This window comes from Amaranthus tricolor, chromosome 15, assembly GCF_026212465.1.
Source record: "Amaranthus tricolor cultivar Red isolate AtriRed21 chromosome 15, ASM2621246v1, whole genome shotgun sequence".
Lineage (NCBI taxonomy): Eukaryota > Viridiplantae > Streptophyta > Magnoliopsida > Caryophyllales > Amaranthaceae > Amaranthus > Amaranthus tricolor.
Window position 1 is genome coordinate 8628695 of NC_080061.1, and position 26691 is coordinate 8655385.

At 36.8% G+C, this 26691-nt stretch overlaps 1 protein-coding gene across 10 annotated transcripts; it reads right to left on the reverse strand.

The window, feature by feature from the left end:
• Positions 1–4918: 4918 nt before the first annotated feature.
• On the reverse strand, positions 4919–25192 carry LOC130801860 (pentatricopeptide repeat-containing protein At5g15280, mitochondrial). Of its 10 annotated transcripts, none has more exons than XM_057665784.1 (4): positions 20759–25192; positions 19776–19868; positions 15548–16971; positions 12811–14430 (listed from the first exon to the last, which is right to left on the reverse strand). In XM_057665784.1, exon 1 carries the CDS (start codon positions 25116–25118, stop codon positions 21402–21404), a length of 3717 nt encoding a protein of 1238 aa, XP_057521767.1. In that variant the 5' UTR covers positions 25119–25192; the 3' UTR covers positions 12811–14430; positions 15548–16971; positions 19776–19868; positions 20759–21401. The 10 variants fall into 10 exon arrangements, with proteins under 10 accessions (XP_057521773.1, XP_057521769.1, XP_057521767.1 ...); XM_057665781.1 differs by having other exon boundaries at positions 12812–14430; positions 19776–19874; XM_057665787.1 differs by having other exon boundaries at positions 12813–14430; positions 15548–15712.
• Positions 25193–26691: the final 1499 nt, after the last annotated feature.

Sequence of the window (26691 nt, forward strand, 5' to 3'; positions counted from 1 at the left end):
ATCCCACCATTTTCTTCCCTTTAGGAATTTCACATTTTTCCTAAGTTTTATTTTTCTCAAGAGCAACTATTTCTTCCTCCATTGTCTTTTTCCACCTCGGGTCTTTGAGAGCTTCTTCAACATTTTTTGGCACAATGTTAGAGTATAAAGATGCATTAAAGGCCCTGGCTGTCTGAGAGAAAACTATATCACTCTCCTTATTCACTGGATATTGTGAACGTTGTGCCTCAAAATCTAGATCATATCTCCTAGGAGGAACTCCTCTGGTGTTTCTAGGAGGTAATTTATACCTGTTTGATGTAGTGACATCCACAGCAGAATTAGGATTATCCACAATAACAACTGGTTCAAAAATTACCTCCTCAGGAACAACAACCTCTTCATTCGGATTAGGATGCTCAACAAGTGTAACTGGAACCTGAAGAGGAGATACTATGTCTTTAGTGACATCATTAGTGGTTTCACATACTTGTTCTTTCGGGTCCGGCTCATCAATCATAACTGGCATATTATTGACTGGCATATCATTAACAACTGGATATTTAAGCCAGCTTAGGTCATCATCAATCATCTCCCCCTGAGGACCAGGCTGGGTATAGTAATAGAATTGTTCAAAGAAGTCGCAATCCATAGTAGTATACATACGTCGATGAACAGGATCAAAACATCTATAGCCCTTCTGGTTAACCCTATAGCCAACAAACACACACTTAATTGCCCGAGCATCAAGTTTGTGACTAGTCTATTTTGGAAGGTGAACAAAAAGACACACCCAAAAACACGAGAAGACAAGGAATGAGAGGATGAAAGATTAACGAAAGAACCCAGGGTAGCAAGAGGAGTTTTGTAATTTAAAGGTTTAGAGGGAAAGCGGTTAGTGAGATAAGTAGCTGTGGCGAAGGCCTCAGGCCATAGGTAAGCTGGGGATGGGACTCAAGAAGAAGAGCTCGAGTGATTTTGAGTAGGGTTCGATTTTTATGTTCTGCAACGCCATTTTGTTGGGGTGTGTCAGGACAAGAGGTTTAGTGAAGCATTCCATGTTCAGATATACATTGCTGCATATCTGAGTTAACAAACTCCCTCCCATTATCAGATCGTAAAATTTGTGGTTTTGCATGATATTGAGTTTGGAGCATATGATAAAAAAAATAACAAAAACAGAAAACACCTTAGATTTGTATTTTAAAAAATACACCCAACTCATGCGAGTACAATCATCCACAAATAAAACATAATATGAATAATTATAAGTAGCAAAAGTGGGAGCAGGACCCCACACATCAGAATCTATCAATGAAAAAGGGCTAGTAGAATGAGAAAAACTAGGCAAATAAGAGCGTTTATGACTTTTAGCCAATACACAAGTTTTACAATCCAAAGACATTCTAGTGTGTCTAAATGAAGGAAATAAATGTTTTAAATAAGCTAAAGAAGGATGACCCAAGCGACGATGCCATAGCCAAAGATGATGATCAGGAGACCTACGAGTTAGCAAAGCTTAATCTTGTTGAGATGTCTCATCCACATAGTATAAACCTCCCCGTTCAGTACCATGTCCAATGACTCGTCCAGTTTGAGCATCCCGCACAAAACACCCAGTAGAAAACATGAGAACAGTACAATTCAGCTCTTTGGTTAGCTAACTAACAGATAACAACTTAAGAGATAAGCTCGGGATTAATAAACAATTTTGCAAATGAATAGAATCAGAAATATCAACGGAACCAACACTAGCGACACGAACATATTCCCCATTAGTGTCTGTGGCACCACAATTAAAGATCCAAGTAGGAGACGTGGGTTTACAAAAAAAAAAAAAAAAAAAAAAAAAAAAAAAAAAAAAAAAAAAAAAAAACCAGGTGAGGAAATTTTTTGATTTAAAAAATTAATTTGGTCATCCAAGCCCAAATTGGGCCGGTTAGGTGAGGAGGGGAATTAATTTGAATATTTAATTATTAGGGGTAGGCATAGGATTAGGGGTAGTTACATGGTTTTCTTGGATTCCCTTATCAAACCCAACATAAGGAAACTTCCCATTTCCCTTTCCCTTGGCCGGTGTTATTTCCCCTTCCCCAAGCAATTTTCTTTCTCCTTTCTTTTTTTGATTTTTTGTACCACCTTCCTCAACCTCCACTGTTGTCTCCTTAAGTCCCTCTGTGTGTTCACCGCCAGTGGAATCTACAGCTGTGAAGAGGGTTTTTCCGCCGGCACGGTTCATCGGTGCCTTGGTGGCAGCCTTTTTTCGTTGTAGGTCGTCCCACCACTTAGGGTACCCAATAAGCTTGAAACCACCATCCTTGGTGTGTCTAGAACCACCACAATAACTACACTTCATGTTTGTTCGGTCCTCTCGTCAGTATGAAGAATTTTCTGACCGGTTCTTGGTGGCGAGACCACATCCGATTCCTGATGGGTTTTTCCCAAATGATGGTGCTCCGGCCATTATTCCCCGGCGAGCAAATTCTCGCCTGATTGTTGCATAAGTGACTTCCATAGTAGAAAATGGGTCTTGGTGGAGTAGATCTCGTTTTTCTTTGTCCAGTGAGTCATCGATTCCGGCGAGGAATTGATAGACCCGTTGCCTCTGTATATAATTGTTGAATGTGGTAATGTCTTTGGAACACTCCATAGGATCAGGCATGCGCCTATCTGTAACACCCGAATTTCCTCCCGTCCTTTACGGTTTTGGTTTCGTTAAGGGGTCGGAAAAATTCTGGGACGGGAGGAAATTCGAGTGTTACACTACCGATCTCTTTCCACAAGGTATTTAATTGATCGTAAAAATGTTCTATGGTATTTTTCCCTTGAGTGAGAGTTGCTGCTTTAGTACTCAAGTCAAATATTTGGAGTTCATCTCTCCCACTACAAAGGAGAGTTTCAATGTCCTTCCACAAATCTCTAGCAGTAGTATAATCTAGAAACTAATTAACAATTTCAGTGTCTATGTTTTCAATAATCCATGAGATGACCATGGAGTCTCTTTGAGATCACCGTGAATATTCTGGATCGATAGTGGGTGGAGGATCACCAGTGATGTGGCTGAGCCGTCCACTCCCACTTATGGCTAGGTGTATCAATTTACACCATTTGGTGTAATTATGATATTGGAGTCTTTCCGCTATTCGGACAGTTTGTGGTGCAGTTTCTATGGTAATCGGTTTTGGTTAGTTTTGTGTTTGAAGTTTTTGAAACATTTGGAACATTTGTTCCAATTGTTCCATTGATATTGGTTGTGTTTGATTTATTTTTTCCGATGAGTCTACCATCGAAAAAGGAGTTTAGGTAGATGATGAGAACCGAAAAAATGGTCGGATCCCAGATCTGAACCTTACGGCTCTGATACCATGAAACGATAAATAATGCGAAATTAAAGTGTAAGACAGAAAAAATAGGGTTTAAAATACTATTTTGTATATGTTATTCTAGGCTAATTACATCTCAATATATACATGGACAACTGCTAGTAAATAAAGAAATAAAGATAATTACTGAATATTAACAAATAATTTAGAGAATAATTTATTCCCTAAATCAAGTACTTTCCTATAATGTGCATACAATTTTATTCTCTTATCAAACTAAAACTAAGATTAGTTTGGTAAAATTACTATCTCTGTTTTAAAATAAGTGTCTTATTATTTCTATATAATTATTTTAACGATTTTATTTAAATCTGATTAAATTAGAAAATGTTATAAATTAGATTTCAATAAATTTATACATACTAATTTGTGATCTAAACCTATATACTTGGTCATATGTTAGAAAAATCGTTTTTTCAAACAGGGTAGTTCAGAGTTAAAAAATAAAATATATAAGCCCCAAAAAAATATAAACTAACAAATAATCCAAATTGAGAAATATACACTTATAGTGAATTGCTCAAAATAAAAAAGAAAAATTAAAATTAATAATCCAACCTTTTATTCATCCGTTGTGAATAATCTCAATTTTGAATTATTTTTTAATAATCCAACGTTTGCCTTTAGTTTGCTATCAGCATACTAATAGGTTATGCTGATAGCAAACTAAGAGTAAAGATTGGATTATTATAAAATAAAAGGGTATGCTAATAGAAACCTAAGGACAAAGGTTGGATTATTAAAAAATAATTCAAATATGGGATTATTTACAGCGAATGGGTGAAAAGTTGAATTATTAATATTAATTTTTCCAAATAAAAATGAGATACTTGCCCTCTAAAACAAACAAAGAAAGTAATGATTATTTAAAAGAAATATTATAGAATAGTCAAAGAAGTTTATTTTAGTTCAAAGAATGTATTTAAGTAAAGAGAATTGAAATTTTAATAGAGTTTAATTTAACTAAAATTAGGCGTAAGGGTGTTCATAATTTGATATTTGGTATTTTTAGTATCCAACAATCTGGGAAATCAGGTTTTCGGGTACCTAATTTGATGGCCAATCCCACCTCGGATCATCTGATTACCTAATAATCAAACATTAAGATAATTTGGGTCGAGACAACGGGTACCCAATTGACCCAGATTGATTTGATGTGTTTACTTGCCCGTTAACAGCTGCTGTAGAATTAGCATTAGTACTTAATAATGATGATTTTTTTTTATCTTGCCAAAATTCAGCATTCATGGCTAGGGCTGCACACGGTCCGGTTTGGTCTGGTTTGACAGAAAAATCAGATCAGACCAGACCGGACCAGACCAGACCGTTGGTCTACGGTTTTTTTATTTTTTTGTATTTTTTAATTGAGAATCTAAGATAAACGATAATCTGTAAACAAAATACATCACCAAATCCGAAACATTACAAATTTTCAATAGTTAAGTACATCACTAATTTTATAATATAGAACATAGAGTAAATTTATAGTAGTCACTAGACAGCACTCAGCAATAGCGACTTCATCCATGAATAAGCAACAGTCATTCTAGAAGGAACCACAAACTTATTTTGCATCTGTGAGCAAAAGTACCTAAACCCCTAGGCTTCAACAAATCTAAAGGGAAGTTCATCAACAATTATCATGAACGCTAAGTCTTTCCTACAAGCCTCATAGTTAAACATCCAACTCTTTATGTGAGCTTCTTGCTCCCCTTGTTCATTAACACTTGATTGAAAACTCTATTGTGTTTGAGTAGCATTTGATTTGTTATTGAGTGAAAATCTAGGACACTTACTTAAATGTGCTCTATAAGTACTAGTCCCATTTACACTAGGATTGCACTTATATTCACGACCACAATAGTTGCACTTACATTTCTTTTCCATATTTTTGTTTGTAAATTTGGTGAAGTGATCCCATATGTCGGATCTTGGTTTCACAAGCTTCCTCCTTTGTTTGCTCATAGCTTCGTCCTTTTTGATTTCATTACCATCCTGATCATCCACTTCATTTTCATCGCAAACTATAAAAGGTTCATCCATCGACATCTACAATTGAACCACCAATACTTACAAGTTACAACTTGTCATTTCAAAGAATATTTCACATATATTCCAAATATTCTGTTTTCAATCAATATCAACAATCTATTTAGTCTACAATATCAACAACATATCAACATATCAAAGACTTTTGATGAAGATATTAATAAAAAAAACTGAAGGAGGACATTCAACATATTAACATTTTCTTGCATTTTCTTAGGATTAACATAACCACCAGAAGCAATCCATTCGTCCATAACCACCAGAAGCAATCCATTCATCTTCGAATTTAAACAAAAACTGATAAAAAAAACCCTAAAAAATCAAAAAATCAACCAATATACTTACATTACGAGATTCTACACTTGATTCCGTGGTGAAGTGTTGAAGGAGGAGCGTTGAAGCCTCGAAGAAGCACAGAAGCACAGCACAGCTGGTATCGAAGTGTAGACCTGGAGAGTGGTATCTGTCGTCTGGTACGGTGAAAGAGAAATTAGAGTCTTTAGAGATTAATCGAGGGAGAAGGAGAAGGAAGGAATCGAGGGAGAAGGAGAAGGAAGGAATCGAGGGAGAAGGAGAAGGAATCGAGGGAGAACGAGAAGGGATCAAGGGAGAACGAGAAGGAACGAGGGAGAAGGAGAAGGGATCGAGGGAGAGCTTCAGAATCAGAGATTAAAAAAACCCAATCATAATGTTATAATAGTAACATTTAAAAATTTAACTAAAATGGAAATTACGGGTTCCGGTCTACGGTTTACAGTTTTCACCAGACCGGAATTTATTACGGTTTTACGGTCCGGTCTGGTCTGAAAATTTTAAAACCGGGACCGGACCGAAAACCGTTTTTTTAATAAAAAAACCGGACCAGACCATTTAGACCGTAGACCAGACCAAATATTTAAATTACGGTTTGGTCCGGTTTGATTTACAGTTTAGATCAAACTCTGTTCAGCCCTATTCATGGCCGCTAGTGATCTTGGACTGAGTTGGACATAACCCATGGAAACTCAATCATTAAGTAACTAATAAAAACCTATTACGTGTATTCCAAAAATATGGAGTATTTGGAGTATTTTTTAAAGGATGAGACTATGGTATGAAATCATGCATATATTTCTACAAATTGAATGAAGATGAACCTTTTCCCATAATATTGCTATTTAAAAAACTAATTTCCACTTTGCTTGAATTGGGAAATTACTTCCCACATTACCGTCCACGTAGGACTGGTTTTAAAGTTTTTTCTTTTTATTTTTAATAAAACCGCTACATAAAATGGCGGTTTTGTTTAGGAATTTGAAGTAAACCGCTAGATGAAATGGCGATTTTATGAATTTTATTTTTTTTTTTAAAAAAAAGAAAAAAATTACATTAAGCAAACCGCCACTTCAAGTGGCGGTTTTGTAGCAGTACAAAACAGAATGCCCCTTCGTATGTTGTTCATTTCATCTCATTTTACCTCCTTGCTACTGCCGGTCCTGTTTTTAAAAAAAAAATTCTTCAATCCTCATTTACTTCATATTCACAATTTCTCTCATTTAACTAAATTAATCAACTACATTCTCATCTTCTCCTTCTTTACTTGTTCAATTTCATCATCATTTAAGATATTAATATAAACCCTAATTTATTTCAATTTGCAAATTGAATATTTTGTTCATTATTGTTGTCATTTGAAGTTATAAATACATTGATTGTTTGTTATATTCTCTTGATTTCATGATTTAAGCTTACATTTTACACATTTGTAGTTGAATTTTATGATTTGGTTTGTATGCATATAAAATGTTTGATGAAATTCTTGAATGAAAGTTTATTACTTTGTAGAGTTAGTTTAATGATTTTAGTATATATTCATGGTATTTTTAGCGGTATATTTGAAATGAACCTTGTAATAAGTGTTCTAATACCTTAATATTACAAATTCTTGTATTCAAATTTACACTTCCCTTACTCACAATCAACAATTAAGTGTATGTGAAATCGCATGAAAAACATGTTTGTGTTTGCAGAATATGGATCATTTTCCCGTTATAGTGTATTGGGTGGGGAAGTAAGTTATACTGGATCCGATGTTGGGTATAATGGAGGATTAAATACAGTGATGTTTATCCATCGTCAAAATACTAATTTTGAGGTGTTTCATAGCAAAATCTGTGATGTAATTGGTTGTGATCGCAACTCTTTTATGTTAAAAATGGAGATGAAATATCCGGTGACTGGGAAAAATGTGTTAGTATCGATTAAGAATGATGAAAGCATAAGTGCTCTAGCTTATGCGACATCACAAGCCCCTAGAACGGTAATGGAGGTTTATGTTGAATTGGTTGCAAATTTGAATAATGCGAGGGAAGTCATAACTAGCATGGAACTTCCAGAATCAAGTCCTAGTGTATGCCAGGATACATTCACAGAAATGTTAAGTAACCCAAATTACGTTAATGAGCACTTGGATGAGTTTACTTCTCCAACTCATTCACGTGGCATTAACGGTGGTGTAATGAACACCTTTTCCACGAGTCACTTGAGTAAGTGTAATGCAAACGAGGTTGACTCTTTAGATCAGGAGGATGAACATATTGATTCTGATTCAGAGGAGGATGATGAAAGAAGAGAAGCTCTAAATGCAGCGATTAGAGATTATACTCCATCTCAAGATTGGCTTAGAGTTGATGAGGTTGATCAAAGATTGATTGATGAATGGATGACCTGGAACGATGACAACTCCATGAATGAAAATGGAGACTTTAGGATAGGGCAAGAGTTTAGCTCCTTAGACCACCTTAAGAAAAATGTTAAAGCATGGGCGATTTCTAACAATATAAATTTCCATGTAATTGAGTCGGAGCCTTCAAAGTACGTTATCCAATGCGCTAATGCGGAGGATATAGGTTGTGAATGGAGGATGCGAGCTGTTATGACCGCAACGGGATCATTTAAGATTGTGCGATATAAGGGTCATAATCAAGATTGCTCAGTACATTACAGTGACGACCATCCCCTCCTTACTTCTAAATTTGTTGCTGATCTTATTGTGGATATGATCAGAGTTGATCCAGCGTTTAAGGTGAAGTCAATCGTTAATTTTGTTAAAAATAAATACGGATTTGTTATAACATATAAGAGAGCTTGGTTGGCCAAAAATAAGGCTATAACAAAAGTATTTGGGGATTGGGATAAGTCCTTTGAGGAGCTTCCAAGGTACCTGCAAGCGTTAATGCAATCTAATCCAGGAACAGTGGTGCAATGGGAAGTCCAACCGACAATGGATCCTACCAGAGTCATGTTTAAGCGAATTTTTTGGGCTTTCGGACCATCCATCAAGGGTTTTCCCCACTGTCATCCCCTTATTTCTATAAATGGTACACATTCGTATGGAAAGTACAGAGGCTAACTTATGATTGCTATGGCGATAGATGCAAATTCTCAGTTGTTCCCACTTGCCTTTGCCGTTGTAGAGGGAGAGAGCAACGACAGATGGAGTTGGTTCTTGGATTGTATAAGGCATTATGTCACTAAGAGGGACGGCTTATGTGTTATATCTGATCGTCACAAGGGAATTTTGCATGCAATGAATAGAGTAGGAAAAGGTTGGGAAGAGCCATTTGCATTCCATCGGTTTTTTAAACGTCATCTAGCTTCAAACGTGCATAAGAAGTTCAAAAACATAGCAGTCAAAAACTTATTTGGAAAAGCTTCTGAACAGACAAAGATTCGGAAATATTATTTCTACATGAATCCTTAAAGAGTTTAATGAGGAGGCGTATAAGTACTTAGTGGATGGTTCTATTCCTGAGCGCCAATGGACTTTGATTCATGACGGTGGGCATCGATATGGAGTGAGAATTACAAACATGTTTGAAGCGTTCAATGGCGTAATGAAGGGGGCTAGGTCACTCCCAATCACTTCATTGGTTAGGATGACATTCTTCCGGGTTAACGAATACTTTGCCACAAGGAGGGATTTAGGGAGAAACAGATTAGACAATGGACAAGTGTATGCCAAGAAACCAACTGATACGATTTTGATAAGAATGCTGAAAAAGCACGCTTTCATGATGTTAGGATATATGACACAGTGCATGGGATATTTGAGGTCATCACTGGTTGTGGCAACAGGATAGCAGAAAAAGGTGAAAAATCCTACATGGTTGACCTCACAGCGACATCATGCTCCTGTCAGAAACCAACCATCTTCAAGTTACCGTGCTCACATGTTCTTGCAGTATGTCGAGCTCGTAACATATCGTATGATGCTTTTGTGGACCCTTCGTTTCGCACTACAAAATACGTATCGACATATAAGAAGAATTTCATGCCTGTTCCAGACATGTTCACCTGCGATCCTTGGAACGGTCCTACAGTTGTTCCAGATCCCTCAACGAAGCGTGGAAAGGGTCGTCCGTGATCAACTCTTATACGGAACGAAATGGATGCACCGTTGACACGTCCTCGTAACGCATGTAGCTTTTTTGGATTTAGTGGTCATAATAAGAAAACATGCCCTCGAAGGTCAACAAAGTATGTGTTTTTTAATATTTTGTAATATCATGTTGAGACTGATAATATTTATGTGATTTTTATAACACTTATGTATGTAACAGCAATCATGGCGATGTCGAGCCCAGTTGATCTATCAGTGCTTACGCTTCAAGCGACACACAGGAGCGTAGCTGCGTGGGAGGGCTCCACTGCCCAATAGGTTACTCGTCAGCACTACCAGGCGAGTACGTTACATTGGGAGGTGGATGACAGGGTATTAGAGGTAGTCGAATTAGCTTGTTTCAGATACATTCACAAGTTATTGGGCGGGGGCTTAGAGCTCGATCGAGCTCTTATCACTGCATTGGTGGAGAGGTGCAGGCCGGAGACTCATACCTTCCACTTCACAGTTGGCGAGGCAACGATCACGTTGCAAAATGTGGCAGTTATAATGGGACTGCCCATTGAAGGACAAGCAGTGATAGGTCATGGAGAAGGAAATTGGCCAGCATTAGTTCATGAGCTACTAGGGGTTTGGCCTGAAAACCCTTAAGACCCCACACAGCCGAAGATCATCGTTGGATCGTCATTGAAGCTGACTTGGCTCCGAGAGCATTTTAGCGGGCTAGAGGATGACGCGGATGATGTTACGGTTGATAGACATGCGCGAGCGTACATCTTGTACCTGTTTGGATGCATCTTGTTTCCAGACAAGAGCGGTGACTCGGTGCAGTTGATCTATCTCCCTCTACTGGGAGACTTGGAGCTCCTAGATGAGTACAGTTGGGGAAGTGCTACCCTAGCGTATCTGTATCGTAACTTATGTCGAGCATCTCGTAAGGGTGCCAAGGACATTGGTGGCTGCTTGATGTTGTTACAGATATGGTCATGGGAGCATATTCATATAGGGAGGCCCATAATTCGGATGATTCAACCCGATGGGTAATATGATCAGGAGGATGACGCGGATGATTTTGAACCGGTGTTAGGTTCACAACATCTTCGCAGGATGGATCCTTTAGCAGTAAGGTAGCAACACTCAATTCACTATTCAAATTCATAATTTCATTGTTTTATGATACATGAAAATGTTAAACAATGTTCATTTGTTTGCAGCTGGCTTCGCGTATATCTTTCGAGATCCCACTCCCCACATACTCTCGTCTACTACAGAGATGCACTTGATCGACAACGGGACGAGCAGGTTATTAACATTTACTATTTGTATTAGTTATGAATAAATTGTATATATTACTGAGCATATTGATTTCTATTACAGATGACATGGCAGCCTTACACAACGGCTAAAATGGACGCTCTACCACACATATGTACATCGGGCCACGAGATTTGGAGATCGCGTTGTCCCTTTATTTGCTTTGACATCGTCGAGCTACATCTCCCGGATCGTGTCATGCGTCAATTCGGTTTGGAGCAGGTTATTCCGCAAGCCTGTGACACCCAACCTCAACTACATGCGATCGATCGGAGGACTAGGGACAAGAACTACCTCGTACGACATAGATCGCATGTAGATGCGTGGAATGACCGAGCATCTAGATTGGTTCGAGGAGATAACTTCACAGGTCATAGCTCTGCTATGTACATGAGTTGGTACAGGCGTATCTCCATATTACGCCTAACGAACACCATATTTGCGCAGCCAGGATCACATTACCATCCGACATCTATGTTACTGGTACGTCTTTTTTCAACACTCATAACATATAGTAATAGTTTTATGCGACTCTTTTAACACTATAATGATAACAAACAGGCTGAGCGCATCCGATCGGTGCTCATACAATGCAATGACACGATTCAAGGGGCCGCTACATCGCCAGTTGATGTGGGGTATCGGCTATGTTCTCAAACCCTAGGCTCCATTAACGCGTCGTTGACCGATGCATTGAGTCAGGCGGGTTATGAGTACCTCATACCGACTCCACCCGTCATTGGCGAGGTAGATGACACATTCCATACTCCTTCTCCACGGAGTTCAACCCACCGAGGTAGCTCTTCCGGAGGATCCAGTTCTCGGTCCACAAGAGGTCGCCAGCGTTCATCTACTCGAGGTCGGTCTTCCAGATCGCCATCGACATCTGGTACTATGTCGCCATTCGTTCCTCCAGCTTTCATCACCACTCCTCCTCCGCATCCATCGCCTCCGCAAATGATCATCACATATCAGCGCGCTAGTCAACGACGAGCTCCTGCTCTTAATGTCATTGCGGAGGTCGACGAATTCACACCATCATCATCCACCGGTGCGCAAAACAAAAGGGGTCGGGGGTTGTAGTTTAGCAAACTTTGTATATTCTTACATGATTTGAACTTCTTGTATGACTTTCCATGATTGTAATATATCTTCGCATTATTTTCATAATTAATTTTTTCAAATCAAGCTGGTTCGTAATTGATTATCATGGAATAGATTGTATGAACTAGTATGATGCAGGTTGCGTTCACTATTTAGGAGAAATGAAAGAAAAAAAAAGTTGCAGGCCACAAGCAAACCGCTACATGAAGTGGCGGTTTACTAGGGACCAAACCGCCACATGACCAAACCGCTACTTCATGTGGCGGTTTACTGCTTAAGGCAAACCGCCATCTCAAGTGGCGGTTTTGTCTGAAAAATTAAAAAAAAAAAAAACAAATTTCCACGTGGACGGTATTGTGGGAAATACTTTCCCACAAAATGCAAAGTGGGAATTTTTTTTTTTTTAGCAATATTATTGGAAAATTCTTAATGAAGATGGATATATACATTCATACTCTATAAATTCTAAAATTCTTCTTATCTTTCCTCTACACTAGAATATATAAAGAATTTTATAAACTTTTTATATAGTTTCTGATTTTAATATTTTCATAAACACATGAAACTTATGATATTTACTTTGTACTAGGTGCTTAATGTGATTGATCGTTAAAATAAAGTTAGTAGAAGATATGTGGAATCATAAACATTATTAACATATTAAAATGAGGATAACAAGCTTAATTTTGTTCAAAATTTGTGATATAAAGAGAATAATTTTTTTATGAGAATAACAAATAAAACAACCCAAAATGTTAATGTGACAAGAGGTCATGGATTCGAATCTCAACCACCCCTCATTTAAGGTGGAATAGTTTAACACTATGTCTGTAGAGAATTGTGTCGCATCCACACTTCTAGCCCAAAGGGCTTTCATGTGAGGGGGCGTGTTAGACTATATAACATATTAAAAGACTTTAACCATCAGCTTTTGGTTGAATTAATTCCTTGATAAGAATTGAGACATTTAAATTGAATAGGTGAGATTAATAAAATAAAATTCGGATCTGACATATCACTAGTATGCCAAAAAAAATTACTTAGCTAGTTTATAGTACATAGTGAGCCAAGGTGTATTGGGCTAAATCAACCTAATGCTGAAGTCGATGTTCAATTTGTATATAAGCTAGCCAACATAGGTCACCATAACTTCCTTTACTAGTAAGATATACACAAACCACACATTATTGTTCCCATCAAATAAAATTCATCTCTTATTTCCTAAAAATTTACCTTACTTTATGATCGTGTCAACACAAGTAATGGTAAGTCGATCCACCCTTGTCAACAGGTTCACAACTTGAAACTCCTTCGTAAAAATATCATTATCCGATTCACGTGTTTATTAGCCTATTAGGTAAGAGGGCCCATTTGCCTATAAACCCCACACCAATTGCACTTTACAACTAATGTGGGACAAGCCCCATACGTTGCAATGGACCATAACAATCGACTCCCCATAAGGCCAACGTCCTCATTTGGTCACGGCCGCATTAGATCACGGTTACATTGGGTCATGGCTAACTCTTCCAGACCCCCCACTCCTCAAGCCACCCACTTTTCAGGCCACCCACTCTAACTCCAGCTTTGATACCAATGCAACTGTGGGTTTGTCACAATGAAACAGTGATCAGTTTGAGTCTCCATTGATGTCACAGCAGCAATATAGGAAGTGAAGGGAAGATGGGCAGAGATAAAGAGAGGAGACAGAATAGGAGGAAAGACAACAAAAGAGAGAGAAATCAAAAATGTGTATTGTTTATTACAAGACAAGGCAAAGATTTTTATAAAAGTTAGTTATTAACTTTCCCGCCAAAACCAAATAACAACAAAAACAACTTTACTAACTAACTCGTGGACTGATGCAATTAAAGAACTACAAGCTGTCAACTAAGAACTCCTATTACACCAGCAAGTTCCTTATGAGCGGTCAAAACATTAAACCACCAAACATGAAGCTGAATTAAATTCATAAAGATGAATAATCAATCACAAACACAAATTCATATGACCTAACCCATGCCCTAATTTGATAGCTCTAGCTCTAGAATACCATCATTTGTTCTTTATCATACACGATTGCCATCAAAACTAGAAAGCGTCATCAAGAGCTTGTTAGCAAACATACAAGCCTTTACCAAACATGAACACGACATGAAATGCCTTAACATGTACAGTGTGCCATAAACCAGTTCAAGCTCAGAAGTTTTTCCCAGATATCTGAAATCACGATAAACATTACGCAACTGTTCAGTACAGTGTCCTCATTAAAACGAAATTACAATTATCCAAATTGAGGAACCTCTTAATTAAAAATATTTTATGCAGCAAAACGAGACAACTCCTAACAACACGAACGGCACAAGAATCATTAAGCATAGAAGACGTCAATAAAATTATGCACCCACAAGGCCACATTCAAATACATTCCGAAAGGTTTTCACCATGTAAAGAGCCAAACAAGGGGCAAAACGAGATGGGAAAAGCATTTAGTCACAAAAGTAAGGAAACCCAAAAGATCGATTGATGGAAGAAAGCATTACATTAGAATTTGTTATTTCTTATTCACAATCACAGCTAGGGATGGTCATGGGGCGGGTCTGGCCAGACCCGGACCTGGACCCTTTTTTTGGATCCAGACCCGGATCTGGACCCTAAGGGTCCAAAATTTTCAGACCCGGACCCGGACCCTAAGGGTCTGACAGGGTCTAGGGTCCTTAATGGGTCCTTAATGGGCCTTATACAAAGCCTCTTTGATTTGTCAAAATTGAAGCTTTTTCGAGTTTTTTTTAATTTTTATAAGCAACTTATTATCGTATTACAAATACTTGTTCGAGTCCAGGAAATTCAAATACAAAATAGATTTCATATCAAAATCATAACAATAAATCTAAATTTGTTTTCAAATCAAATCAAATGAAGAATACAAACACTGTAATCAATTTTGAAAATGATACTTGGTATGAATTTTCTAATTCTAATTGTAAGATGGAATTTAATCACTGAACAAGAAGGAATTTTGCATTAAATATATGCGTTGAACATGAAGGAATTTAATCACCGACAAATTGTGAGATGGAGAACATGAAAGCATCGGATTACATAAGGGTCGTCATAAAGAAAAATTAAAGGTCGTCATACTCGTCAATGGAGTCACTGGGTCTGGAATCACTAGAACTAATTAAAGGTCGTCATACTCAACAATGGAGTCACTGGGTCTGGAATCACTAGAACTAATTAAAGGTCTTCATACTCGTCAATGGTGATGGCTTGAATTACCCAGTAGGCCAGTACCCAAATTAAAGAAAAATTAAACAAAACCAAAGAAATGGAATACCTGGAGTCTCCACTCAAGTGCAGTAGACGGCTGGCGATGGCTATGGCGATGGTGATGTCGCAGAGGCGGAGGAGGGAGGACTAGAGGTAGAGGACGAGCCGACGAGGTTAGAGGAGAACTGGAGAAGAGAAACTAGGGTTTTCGAATTTGAGAATGGCTAATGTACTGGATTTGAGAATGAGAATGGCTCACGCCCCACGCCATCCATTCATAATATCAGAAATTCAGAATTCAAAAATATAAAATTTAAAATTTAAAAGTTTATGGTCCGGGTCCGGGTCTTCACCTTAGGACCCAGACCCAGACCCGGACCCGTAAAAAAATTTTTGGATCCAGACTCGGACACGGATCCGACGGGTCTCAAAAATTAAGACCCAGACCCTTATAAAAGGGGCGGATCCGGAGCGGATTCTATAGGGTCCTGAACCCATGACCATCCCTAATCACAGCAAATAGTAGGCACCACTTAAGAGGAAAATAATAAACCTAGTAAATACTAACATATACCTCCCTTGTTTTTCGTTTATCTACCTTTCAATTTTCATCCTTGTTTTACCGTCCACTTTGAAATCTCTTATAGCTGACCTGTCACTATTTCCATTTTATCCTTCATTACTTAATGGTCTCACTCTTCTCATTCCGCCTAATTAATTACTTTATCTCTCTTACTTATTAACTCATTCTACTTTCTCTCTGTTCTCTTTAAATATTAACGAATCCTACTCTCTAACATAGATGATCACCCATTCTTTAGACTTCTCTTCACTAAAAAGCCGGTTTGGCTTTTTGTTTTATTTTGCTTTTATTTCTCGTGCGACATGGATGATATCTAGCACTCATGGACTTCCTTCTTAAATTATAGTTGGAAAATTTGTTATTGTGTTTATTCCACATCATTCTCGAATATGACTAATTATTGAGCTTAAAAAAAATACATACTTTTTGTTGTGCAACAGCGGAAGCAAAGATCGAAAACAATAACGGAAAGCAATAAAGATTCAAACAAACAATAAAGAAATCACACCGAGAAATTAACGTGGTTCACGATCAATGTGATAGCTACATCCACCGGCACCGAGAATAAACTTTTCACTATAAACCGGGAGATTACAAGATGAACGAGAAGCCACAACAATGGCTCACCAAGCTTTTTCTCTCTTAGTTTTCCTCACTTTGTGTTTCATGCATCATCCCCAAATATAATTAAAAAAGGGGTTTATATAGTATGCCACTTAATAAAAAGAAATTAGGTTAACAATTACAAAGAAACCGGCCAAAAAACTAAGTAACCGTCAAAAGAACGTGGGAAAACTGAAAACCCACAAAAAACTGCACAAGTCGCAGCTCGCGTACTAGGTCGCGGCCCACGACCTACCTGTTTTCCAAAACAGTAGTTTTTCCTTCAGAAACTCACGAGACGCGACCTATGATATGTTAAAAGGAGTTAGAGAATTTCTATGGCTCAAGAAATTAATGAATAAAATTAGTTTTCCTCAAAAAGAAACATGTCAACTTTACTACAATAACAAGGGAGCAATCAGGATTTCAGAAAATCCAGTCCAACATGACCGCACAACATATGTTGAAGTATATCGACATTTATAAAAGAAAATCTTAAAGGGAAAATCATCATCCTACCTTTTGTGAGATTGAAAGACCAAATAATTGATAGTTTCACAAAAGTTGTTGAATCTGAAGCATTTAAAACTCTATGCAAATTGGGTGTTCAAGATCCTACTCGTAGAATTATTTTAGGAAACATTAGTTATTATTAGAATAGTCTTTATTCAGATCCTTAATAGTAAGTGTTTTTTGTTTAGTTATTCAAATCCTTAATAGCTTATCTTGTATTTGCATGGTTCTAAGAGAAAATTAGGTTTCTTTTTATTTCCCAAGTCATTAGTCAATCTTGGATGTCATAATTGCATGGATTGACTTAAGTCCAAGTCATAGAAAGTTGAAGAGTCTTTTTTCCAGGCTGATTTAGTTGATAAGTGTGGTGATTACTTGAGTTAAAGGGGTAAATGTCCATGTTAATTAGGATAATCAAGGGTCATAAAGGAGAGGTTGAATAGGCATGTTAGTCGACTCTTCCCTCTATAAATAGCTGATGTATCCTTCAATTCCAAGATAGTGAATTTATAAAAAAACACCCTTCTTTGTGAAAAGAAAATAATCAAACTTTGAGTAGCTCAAACCTTCATTCGAGAGTTTTGTTTAATAACTTGAATGTTGATTTAAGACATGTTGAAGTATGTCTTCTAAGAGTGCTTAAAGAACTATAATCTCCTAGGTGTGTCCGAAGAGTGCATGGTTCATTGCTTTCAATCTATTCATTCTTCTGTTCATATATCCTTTTCTAATTAAGCTCTCTAAAGCCATATCCTTACCTATATCAATCCACATCACCTGATGTTTTCTATTTTGTGCTTAAACTTTAATAGATAAAAAAGCTACTAGTTCCAATAATACCATTAAGATATTACAATAATGGAGATAATATGGGAGGAGAGAGTAACAAAAGTTTGATGACCATGGAGACTCAAGATAGTATGAAGCACAAGCCTTGAGCTTGGCTAGGCTTAGTTACAACTCATACAACAGTAACAACGACAAAACCAAAGTCTTAGCCTTGACCCCAAAAGATTGGGATTGGCTACATAAATCAATATATTAGTTTTAATGGTCGTTCACATAGATTTTGATATGACTTGTGTGGCTAGTAAGGGTATCAATTTTTGGTTTCTATTTTGTGGGATTCTCTATGTGTATATACAGTGGTGTAGTAGTTCGTTGAGATTTGGCTAGAGAATTAAGTGGAGTTTGGGAGTCACTCCAAGACTTCTTGTTATCTTGCTTTTCAAGTGTAATAAACTTCCATTATATTCTTCTATTCCTCTGCTTTTATTTTCCTTTCTGTAGAATAGTTACTTGGTGGCGTTGGTGCCATTTATCTTTCATCATTTGACCTGTGACTTTGTCCTTCTCAAGGGGATAGAGTCATCATATTCTTCTCCATTCATTTTGATTTTCAGCCATCACAAAATGTAAGTCTAGATACTTTATATCCTTTTCCACTTATGTCCTCTAAATCATCTTCAGTTTTCCTCACCCTCTTTTCTAGTCTTACGAGTTCTAACATTTTATCTTCTTAACCAGTTCTCCAATACCCCGTGTCCCAGTCTTTACACATGTATAGACCATCTTACTCGATTTTCTTTCACTTTTCCCTCAATATTTGCAACTCCTAAACCCTTTCTTATATTTTCGTTTTGAATTATATTGCTCAAGGTATGCTCACTCATCCATCGAAGAATTTGCATTTTCGCTACTCACATCTTCCTACTATAATCTTTCTAAAATCCCAACGTTTTGATCCATATAGTAGCGGTGGTCTAATTAAAACACGTACATATGCCAATATATATAGGCGAAGCAAAGGGAGCAATGCGTCAAAAGCCCAAAGTCCAAAGTACCATAATACTCCAATACCAGCATCAAGTCAACCATCTTTGTTACCAAAACTTGACAACATCACAATGTAGTCTAGGGCAAGACACTCATGCTTCATCAAATTCCAATGCTACATTCACACAAAAAAAAAACATGCATTTCCTTGACCATTACAAACAAGTGTCAAGTATACTTAAAATGACTTAGTCCAAAAACACTCTTCTCCATGCATGTCATGAGGAAACACCCACCATAAACATTCCAAGACAAAAGAGTCAAAAGATTGACTCAAGTCACAATTTGTCAACATAACCAAATAATTCATCATCTCTCTTCTTAAATATCATTTTCACAAATGTGATATCATATTGACATCCCCATCAATGGTTTTTGTCGCTGAAGTATCATACAATAATGTCAAAACTTTAATTTACATCAACTAAGGTGACATAGACTAACAAAAAAAAAAACAAAGGTAGTAACGTATCAACAAGTCAATAACAACATTTCATAACCCGAATATCATGTTAAATATACACGGTCTTACTCTTGTGATGATAAAAAAGTTGTTTTTATGGACCTCTAAGGTAAAATGGCGCATTAAATCAAGTGTATTCCACAGTTCTTGTATATATAACGTTGCAGATATCAAATTAGTAGTACGTGACACCCGGGAAATTGTACTATTGATTTTCATAAGGTAGCAACACTCCACCAATAAAACTAGGTAATTAGTAAAACTATTTCAATGTAGGGAACTAGCTAATAAATATACCTGTAAGGATCTTTCGTTGTCGGTAGATGAAGCCCTATGGTTACCCTCGTTGCCACTGTTTATTCGGCTATTGGTAGAAAGTTGGTGAAGTAACTGTCCCTTTTTCCAAAAAAAAATAAATAAAAAATAAAAAAAAATAATCATAATTGAGTCAAAAACAGGATGTGCAGAACCTACAAACAAACCAGCAGCTAGTTGATTATAGAGGAAGTAACAAAACTTTATACTAATAAACAATATATGAATATTTACTTGCACCACACAGCTAATACAGCAGATATTCCATCAAAATGACAAAGAGATAAAAGAGGCGTATACTTCAATGAATTACGGTCTACGGGCTTCTTCTCATATTAATATCGAAAAGGGAATCATGTGCAACTTCTTGTTTTTGTTCTTTTGTTTCTTGGCTAAAGCTCTTCATTTTTTGAATTGAATTTGGGTATTCCTTATCTGTAATACTTGCCTCTATCTAACTATAGTACCATAACTAATGTTCTGGAAAATTATTTCTTCGAAGGACAAACAAGATAATCCTTAGTTTTAGTGTCCCAAGTTAATGATTTAATATCTACCTTCTATAACAATTCTAGCCCATCAAAATCCAATAATACACTTTTTTCACTATAGAAAAATGAAGAAATAATGCCTGCATGAAAGTGGTCATATGGGATTGCTAACTTTACGATGTGAATAGCAAAATTAATAATTGAGAAGAGCTTCACGTTTCTGCTACTAGTTTTTTGGATAAACTACTGCTAATTTGAAAAAGATTATAGTTGGGGCATTGGGGGTTGAGGGCTTAATGAGTAATGACTACTGTATTCTTCATTACACTATGTAATTCAAGTAAACCATTTGGGACGATAATGGATGGTTACTGGGTATTTAACTATTTATATCTTCGCTTAAAGTCTAAATGTAAAAGGTCAAAAATAAATGTTCTGTTCAATTATACATTAGAATCCCAATAATAATGTTACCTGCGGATGGCAATCAAATTCCCATGAAGCCCATTCAAAGCGTACGCAAACTTGTGCTCTCTGCAGAAGGCAGAATATTATGCTATGTTTTTTCCCCAATCACAATCCCAAGTCAAGCTTATACTCTCATCAATAATCAACGTCAGTCTTAGATCCCAACTGCACAGAAGTAGATCTTAAGTGGAATCAACTTCAGCTAGGAACTCATTGATATCTTCAGAACATCAATCGAGTCTGATGATTTAATATTCATAAGAAAACATGTGGTCTGTGAGAACTTGGATATAGATTATTTGCTATTACCAAGATATTTGTATTCCCCACAAACCTCACATGAGAGTGTTATCCAACTTTGCATAGTTCAGAACATTTTCACATCTGCAATCCTTCAAAAAACTTTCACAAGATATTCCCAAACTTCGAGCGCATGTGGCTCTTGCATGACATCAGACATACTCTTTTGGCAAGTTCTAGTGATTAAGGACTCAAAAAATAAGGTATCCGTGCTCAAGACTTCTCCAAATTGCATCCATAATCACAAGAAATTGGAACTGATAACTTGTCAGCACAATACAACCCGCCATTTGAAGCAAGAAACAGGCAGGAGGTAACAGAAATGCCACCAAAAGCACAATACATTGAGTTAGGATATGTCGCCAGCTGAAGGAAATCCACTGTCAACAAGCAGCTTTGATAGAAAACCTTCAGTCTTATTACTTTTCATTTCATTGGAGTTGCTTATGCCGCTTATGACTGACCACTGAGTCACAAAATCAGGTTCATAACCATCATGTTGCATTCTGCTCAAAAATTCTGATGCCTTACTAAAGTTCTGCTCCAACCGATATCGATCAATCACTGAAGAGTAAATAGACTTAGTAGGATTCTCACCAACATTAATCATCAAGTTCAGAACACCTTCTGCTTCCACAGTTTGTCCCTTATCACAAAACATCTGAATTATTGCGTCCCATGTTCCTATGCTTGGTTTGAGATTCCTAATCAACATCTCATTGAGGAAATCCATTGCACATTCTAAGTTGTCGAAGCCGCAAAAACTTTGGACAATACAATCATAAGAGGATGCTTCAGGTATGCTTTTCTTCTCCAAAATTTGATCCAGGAGATTCACTGCTGTTTCCAGTCTTCCATAATGGCAGAACTTTCTTATTAAATGGTCAAAATAGATCATTTCAGATGTCGCACCATTACCCATGATTTGAGCTAGATATCTTTCAGCTTGATGAATTCTACCATCAGCAATGAAGCCCTCCACAATTGCATAATGTACAGTAGCACAAAGAATCCAACCTCTTGACTCAATATGTTTACTCAATTGCAAAGCATTCTTAACCTGTCCGTTTCTACATAAGTTTTGAATTACTGCTCTGAGGCTACGATTGCTCGGTCTAAGCCCTTTACTAATCATGTCCTTCAAGAATTTCATTGATCTTGGCATGTCTTTTGAAACTGAAAACCCATGTATCAGAAAATTGTAGCCAACTTTATCAAGTTGATGCATACCTTTTTGGCGTTCACCCAAAAGTGTGTCAACCAGACACGGTTTTCCTATTCGAAAGAGACAAAAAATAAATATGTTACGTATTATCGAATATGGGATGGTATTTTCAGAAAGCATGATACTCTCCAACCCCCATGCATAGTGAAACAATCCTCTATTGCAGAACAGAGATAACAGATCCCTGTAGCTGGAAACTGAGAGACTGATATTCCTCTTCATCATGAAACAAAATAGCTCTTTGGCTGTCTTCATATCACTACTTCGGCAATGACCTTGAAGCAAAGCATTAATAACCTCATCATTTGGGTGAAAGTTATCTAAGATTAATTCAAAAAATAAACCATCTGCTTCAGCAATCAATCCAGCACTACAGCAACCCATTATAAGAGCATTCTGAAGGGAATATAATGTTAAAGGGTTATCTCTAAAACCTGCATCTTTTAAAGCAACTGCTTCTTTGAATCTGTTAGTCTTGCAAAGCTTAGGTATTAACAGTACAAGAGCATCTGAAGACAAGGCCAAGTTATCAGCTCGAACTCTATCAAACATCATTAAGGCTTCCAAAAACTTTTTCTCCCGATGATAGCCTTTGACAAGATGACGATAGACAGTGTGACCCAAATCAAAATCCTTCTGTTTCAATTCATCAACCAAGATTTGTCCCACGCCAGTGAGGCCAGCTGAAGAAAGGTTTTCAAGAAGCACATCACAAATTTGAATTCCTAAATCAGGGTTTGCTGCCAGCATTATGTCAAAAAGCTCAAGTAACTCCTTGAGCATTCTTTTGTGGCACAAACTTTCCAAAATCACAATAAAATCATCCCAATCAGGTGACCAATTATCGTTCCGTGCAAGACTCCAGCAACAGCGGATGTCACTCATGCACCTATGCTTGCATACAGCCATAACGAAGGCACTATGAGTAGCACTGAAGATTGTAATCCGCTTTCTGTACATTTTGCGGAGTAAACTGCAATGATCTACAGACCCATTTTTGCTCAAGGTCACAGCTGCAAAATTGAGGGTTTCATGATCCAGTTTCCAAAAACATTGATATCCTTTATTCAATAGAGCTAACATTTCCTTAATAGAATTTGATTCACAAAGCAATTTTACCAATGCAGAAAGAACAGAAAGTGATAACTCTTGTCCCCACAGAAATATTTCATCCACCATTAACAATGCCTCTTGAACATTTTTACTATCACATTGCCTCATCAATAGCACGTTAAAGTCTGGACTCAAAGATTCTTGAAGAACACGCATCACCACCTTCTCAAACTCATCTATGTCCGTATCTAGATAAAGACCATTTCCCAAGGCATCAAAAAATTCTGTTCTAAAATTTCTAATATCATTGTCCCTTTTCACCTTTACCGTCATTGGATTGAGCCCCAAAACAGTAAAAGCTTTGGATAATGAATTCTCTGAAGGAGCGAGAGAAATCAATCCATATTTAACCATCTCAGTCATCATAAGTTCAACCTCATTGAACAGCCTAGCTTTAGAATAACCAGCTATAAGAGCTCTAAAAGTTGCAAAACTGGGTTTCACACCATTATCAATCATTTCATTAAAAATATCTTGGGCATGTTCTGGCATACCTGCCTTGAACAAACCACTAATCAGTGCATTATAAGAGTGCCCATCAGGTTTAAGACCCCTGGACAAAATTTCAGACAGATAAAAAAAAGCCTCCCTTATATTTCCATCTACGCAACTTTGACTGATAAAATTCCCAAAGGTTATCTCGTTGGGAATAAAGCCTATATTCTCCAACTCCAACAAGAATGATATCGCCCTTTCTATACCGAAATTGCTGCACAAGGAATAGATAATCTTATTGCCAACCGATACATCTGGTACAGATTTCATCTCACTATAGAAACTAAGTATATCGTCAAAATCCATTTTCTGGTAGTATACATCCGCAATCTGTGTCAATATCAATGTACTAGGTTTCCATCCAGTAGCCACAATTCTCTGAAGAAGCTTCCTCGCAATCCTAACCATCCCATCTTCACACAAAAACCCAATTACACTGTCTAAATGCTTAGCTTCAACTACACTAAATTCAAAACCCACCTCAATCACATCCTCAAAAATACGAATCACTCGATCAACTTCAAATCCCTTTATCAAAATACCTATTAGGGAATGATAACATGACAATGATGGAGCTAAAGATAGCCCCCTCATTATATCATATATCAAAAGAGCCCTTTCCGATTCACCAAGATTAACATAACCCTCAATCAAACCATTGAAAATATCATCATTTTTTATCATAATTCCTTGCATTTTCATGGTAGATAACAAAGAATCAACCTCCCTGAACATACCCATATTAATTAGCATAATTGCCAGAATCTCATATGAACGAGGTAAATGCTTAAACCCCGCATTCAAATTACTGATTCTCCAAAAAATTTCCCACAAAAATTCAACGACCTCAACAGTAATCGGTGATTTACTACATCTTGACTGAAAATTCATTAATATTTCAAGCATATACTCAGGTTTCCAACTTGAAACTCGTAAATATTTGCGGCAAATACCAGGAGATACATAGGAAATATTCAAAAGTAACTGATTCAAAGATAAACTAGTAATTGTAAAGTTATTAATTCGTTGATTCAACAGATGGGTACATTTAGAAAGAACTTCTTTCCCCACAAGAGGGACTGTGTTGGATGAATTTCTAGATAATGGAGAATCACTAAGAAAAAAGCAAAGCATGAATTGATGAGATTTCAAGGGAAAGAAAGAAGAAAAGAAAGAATGGACCTGGTTAACAATGGGGGTGCGGAGATGAGTCGTGGAGATGCGAGGAAGCATGCTAGTGGTCCTTATCGATCCATATCAATGGTGGAATCGGGGAGGTCATGGAGGGTGGAGAATCTGGATTCTTAGACTCTGGAGACATGAAATTAGGGCCGTAAATGCGGTCAGAAACCTGTTTTACCGACTTGTTACCGACCGATACCGAACCCGTTTTTGACCGAATACAAGTGACCAGATACCGACCGCTACCGAACCCGAATGGTGACCGAAACCGTTTCCGACTTGTTTTACACATACCGAAACCGACCAGTACCGAACCTGTTTTAAACCGAAAACCGTTTTCGACCTGTTTTTATCATACCGTGACCGACCGATACCGAACCTGTTTTCAGACCGAAACCTGTTTTCGACCCGCTTAATACCCGTTTTTAACCGACCGTTTTTGACCGAATCTATATTGTACCGAACCTGTATTATACCGAACCTGGAACCTGTTTTGTACCGAACCTGTTTTGGACCGAACTTATCTACATAATTCTTCTAAGTTGTCAAAATATAATAAAATTTTATATAAAATAATTAAATTAAACTTAATTATATTATTTCTATATGATAAAAATTAAATTAAATATAAATTTTTATAAAATAAATATATAAATTATAAGTTAATATATATTAACTCAGTAATTTAGTAAAGCCTTTTTCTTTTCTAAAAAATTAAGTATAAATTTTACAAAACTCAGAAATTGCAAAATTGCATAAACATAGTTCATACTTTGCAACTAGACCTGTCAAACAGGTCGGACGGGTCGGGTTGTATAAAAATATTTTCGGGTTCGGGTTGAACGGGTTTAAAAAATTACGGTTTCGGGTTTTGACTACCTTGTTTAAGACCCTAAGTTATCGGGTTCGGGTTGACCCAACGGGTTTTGCACTTTTTTGAAAAAATAATTTACGTCAATGATAATATATTAATATGTTATGTAGTGTACCTATTACGATAATATATTAATATGTACCTATTACGATAAAATTGTAACTTATATAGAGTACATATCAAAAGTTGCATGAAACAGAAAATAAAATTAGTTCAACAAAGTATGACAATTACAATTTAATAAACTTGTTCATAGTCTACTATTTGATAATCTAAGACAACATTTACTAAAAATCATCATCTTCAAGAATTTCAACTCCGCTCTCTTCTACGCCGATAACTTGAGGTTCTTTGTTTGGATCCCGCAAAATCGAAATTTCAACACCGTCTTCAAGAGAATTGTTATCTTCACACAAATAAAAAACGAACTATTTAATTAGCTATGAATCTCTTTATTTCTCAAAATGCAAAAAAAGAAAGACAATGAAGCAACATTACACTTAAATTTAAAAATCAATACCACTTTTGAACACCATACCGCAAAACAAAATGAAGCAAAATCACAAATATTAGTTTCACCTTTGTGCATTAGTATGTTTATAAATGTTTCAGATTTGTTTTATGTTATGCTTAAATAAACCAAATAATAAAGCTACCAAATTTTATGCATTAGTATGTTCTATAAAATCAGTAAGTTTTGAACCCAAATTCTCTGCAAGATTTTAAAGCTACCAAAATAATCCAGAACAA

What these genes read in the sequence shown, in the direction of transcription:
- LOC130801860 (XM_057665790.1), bottom strand. Translation starts at nt 25,118, where the DNA reads ATGCTTCCTCGCATCTCCACGACTCATCTCCGCACCCCCATTGTTAAC.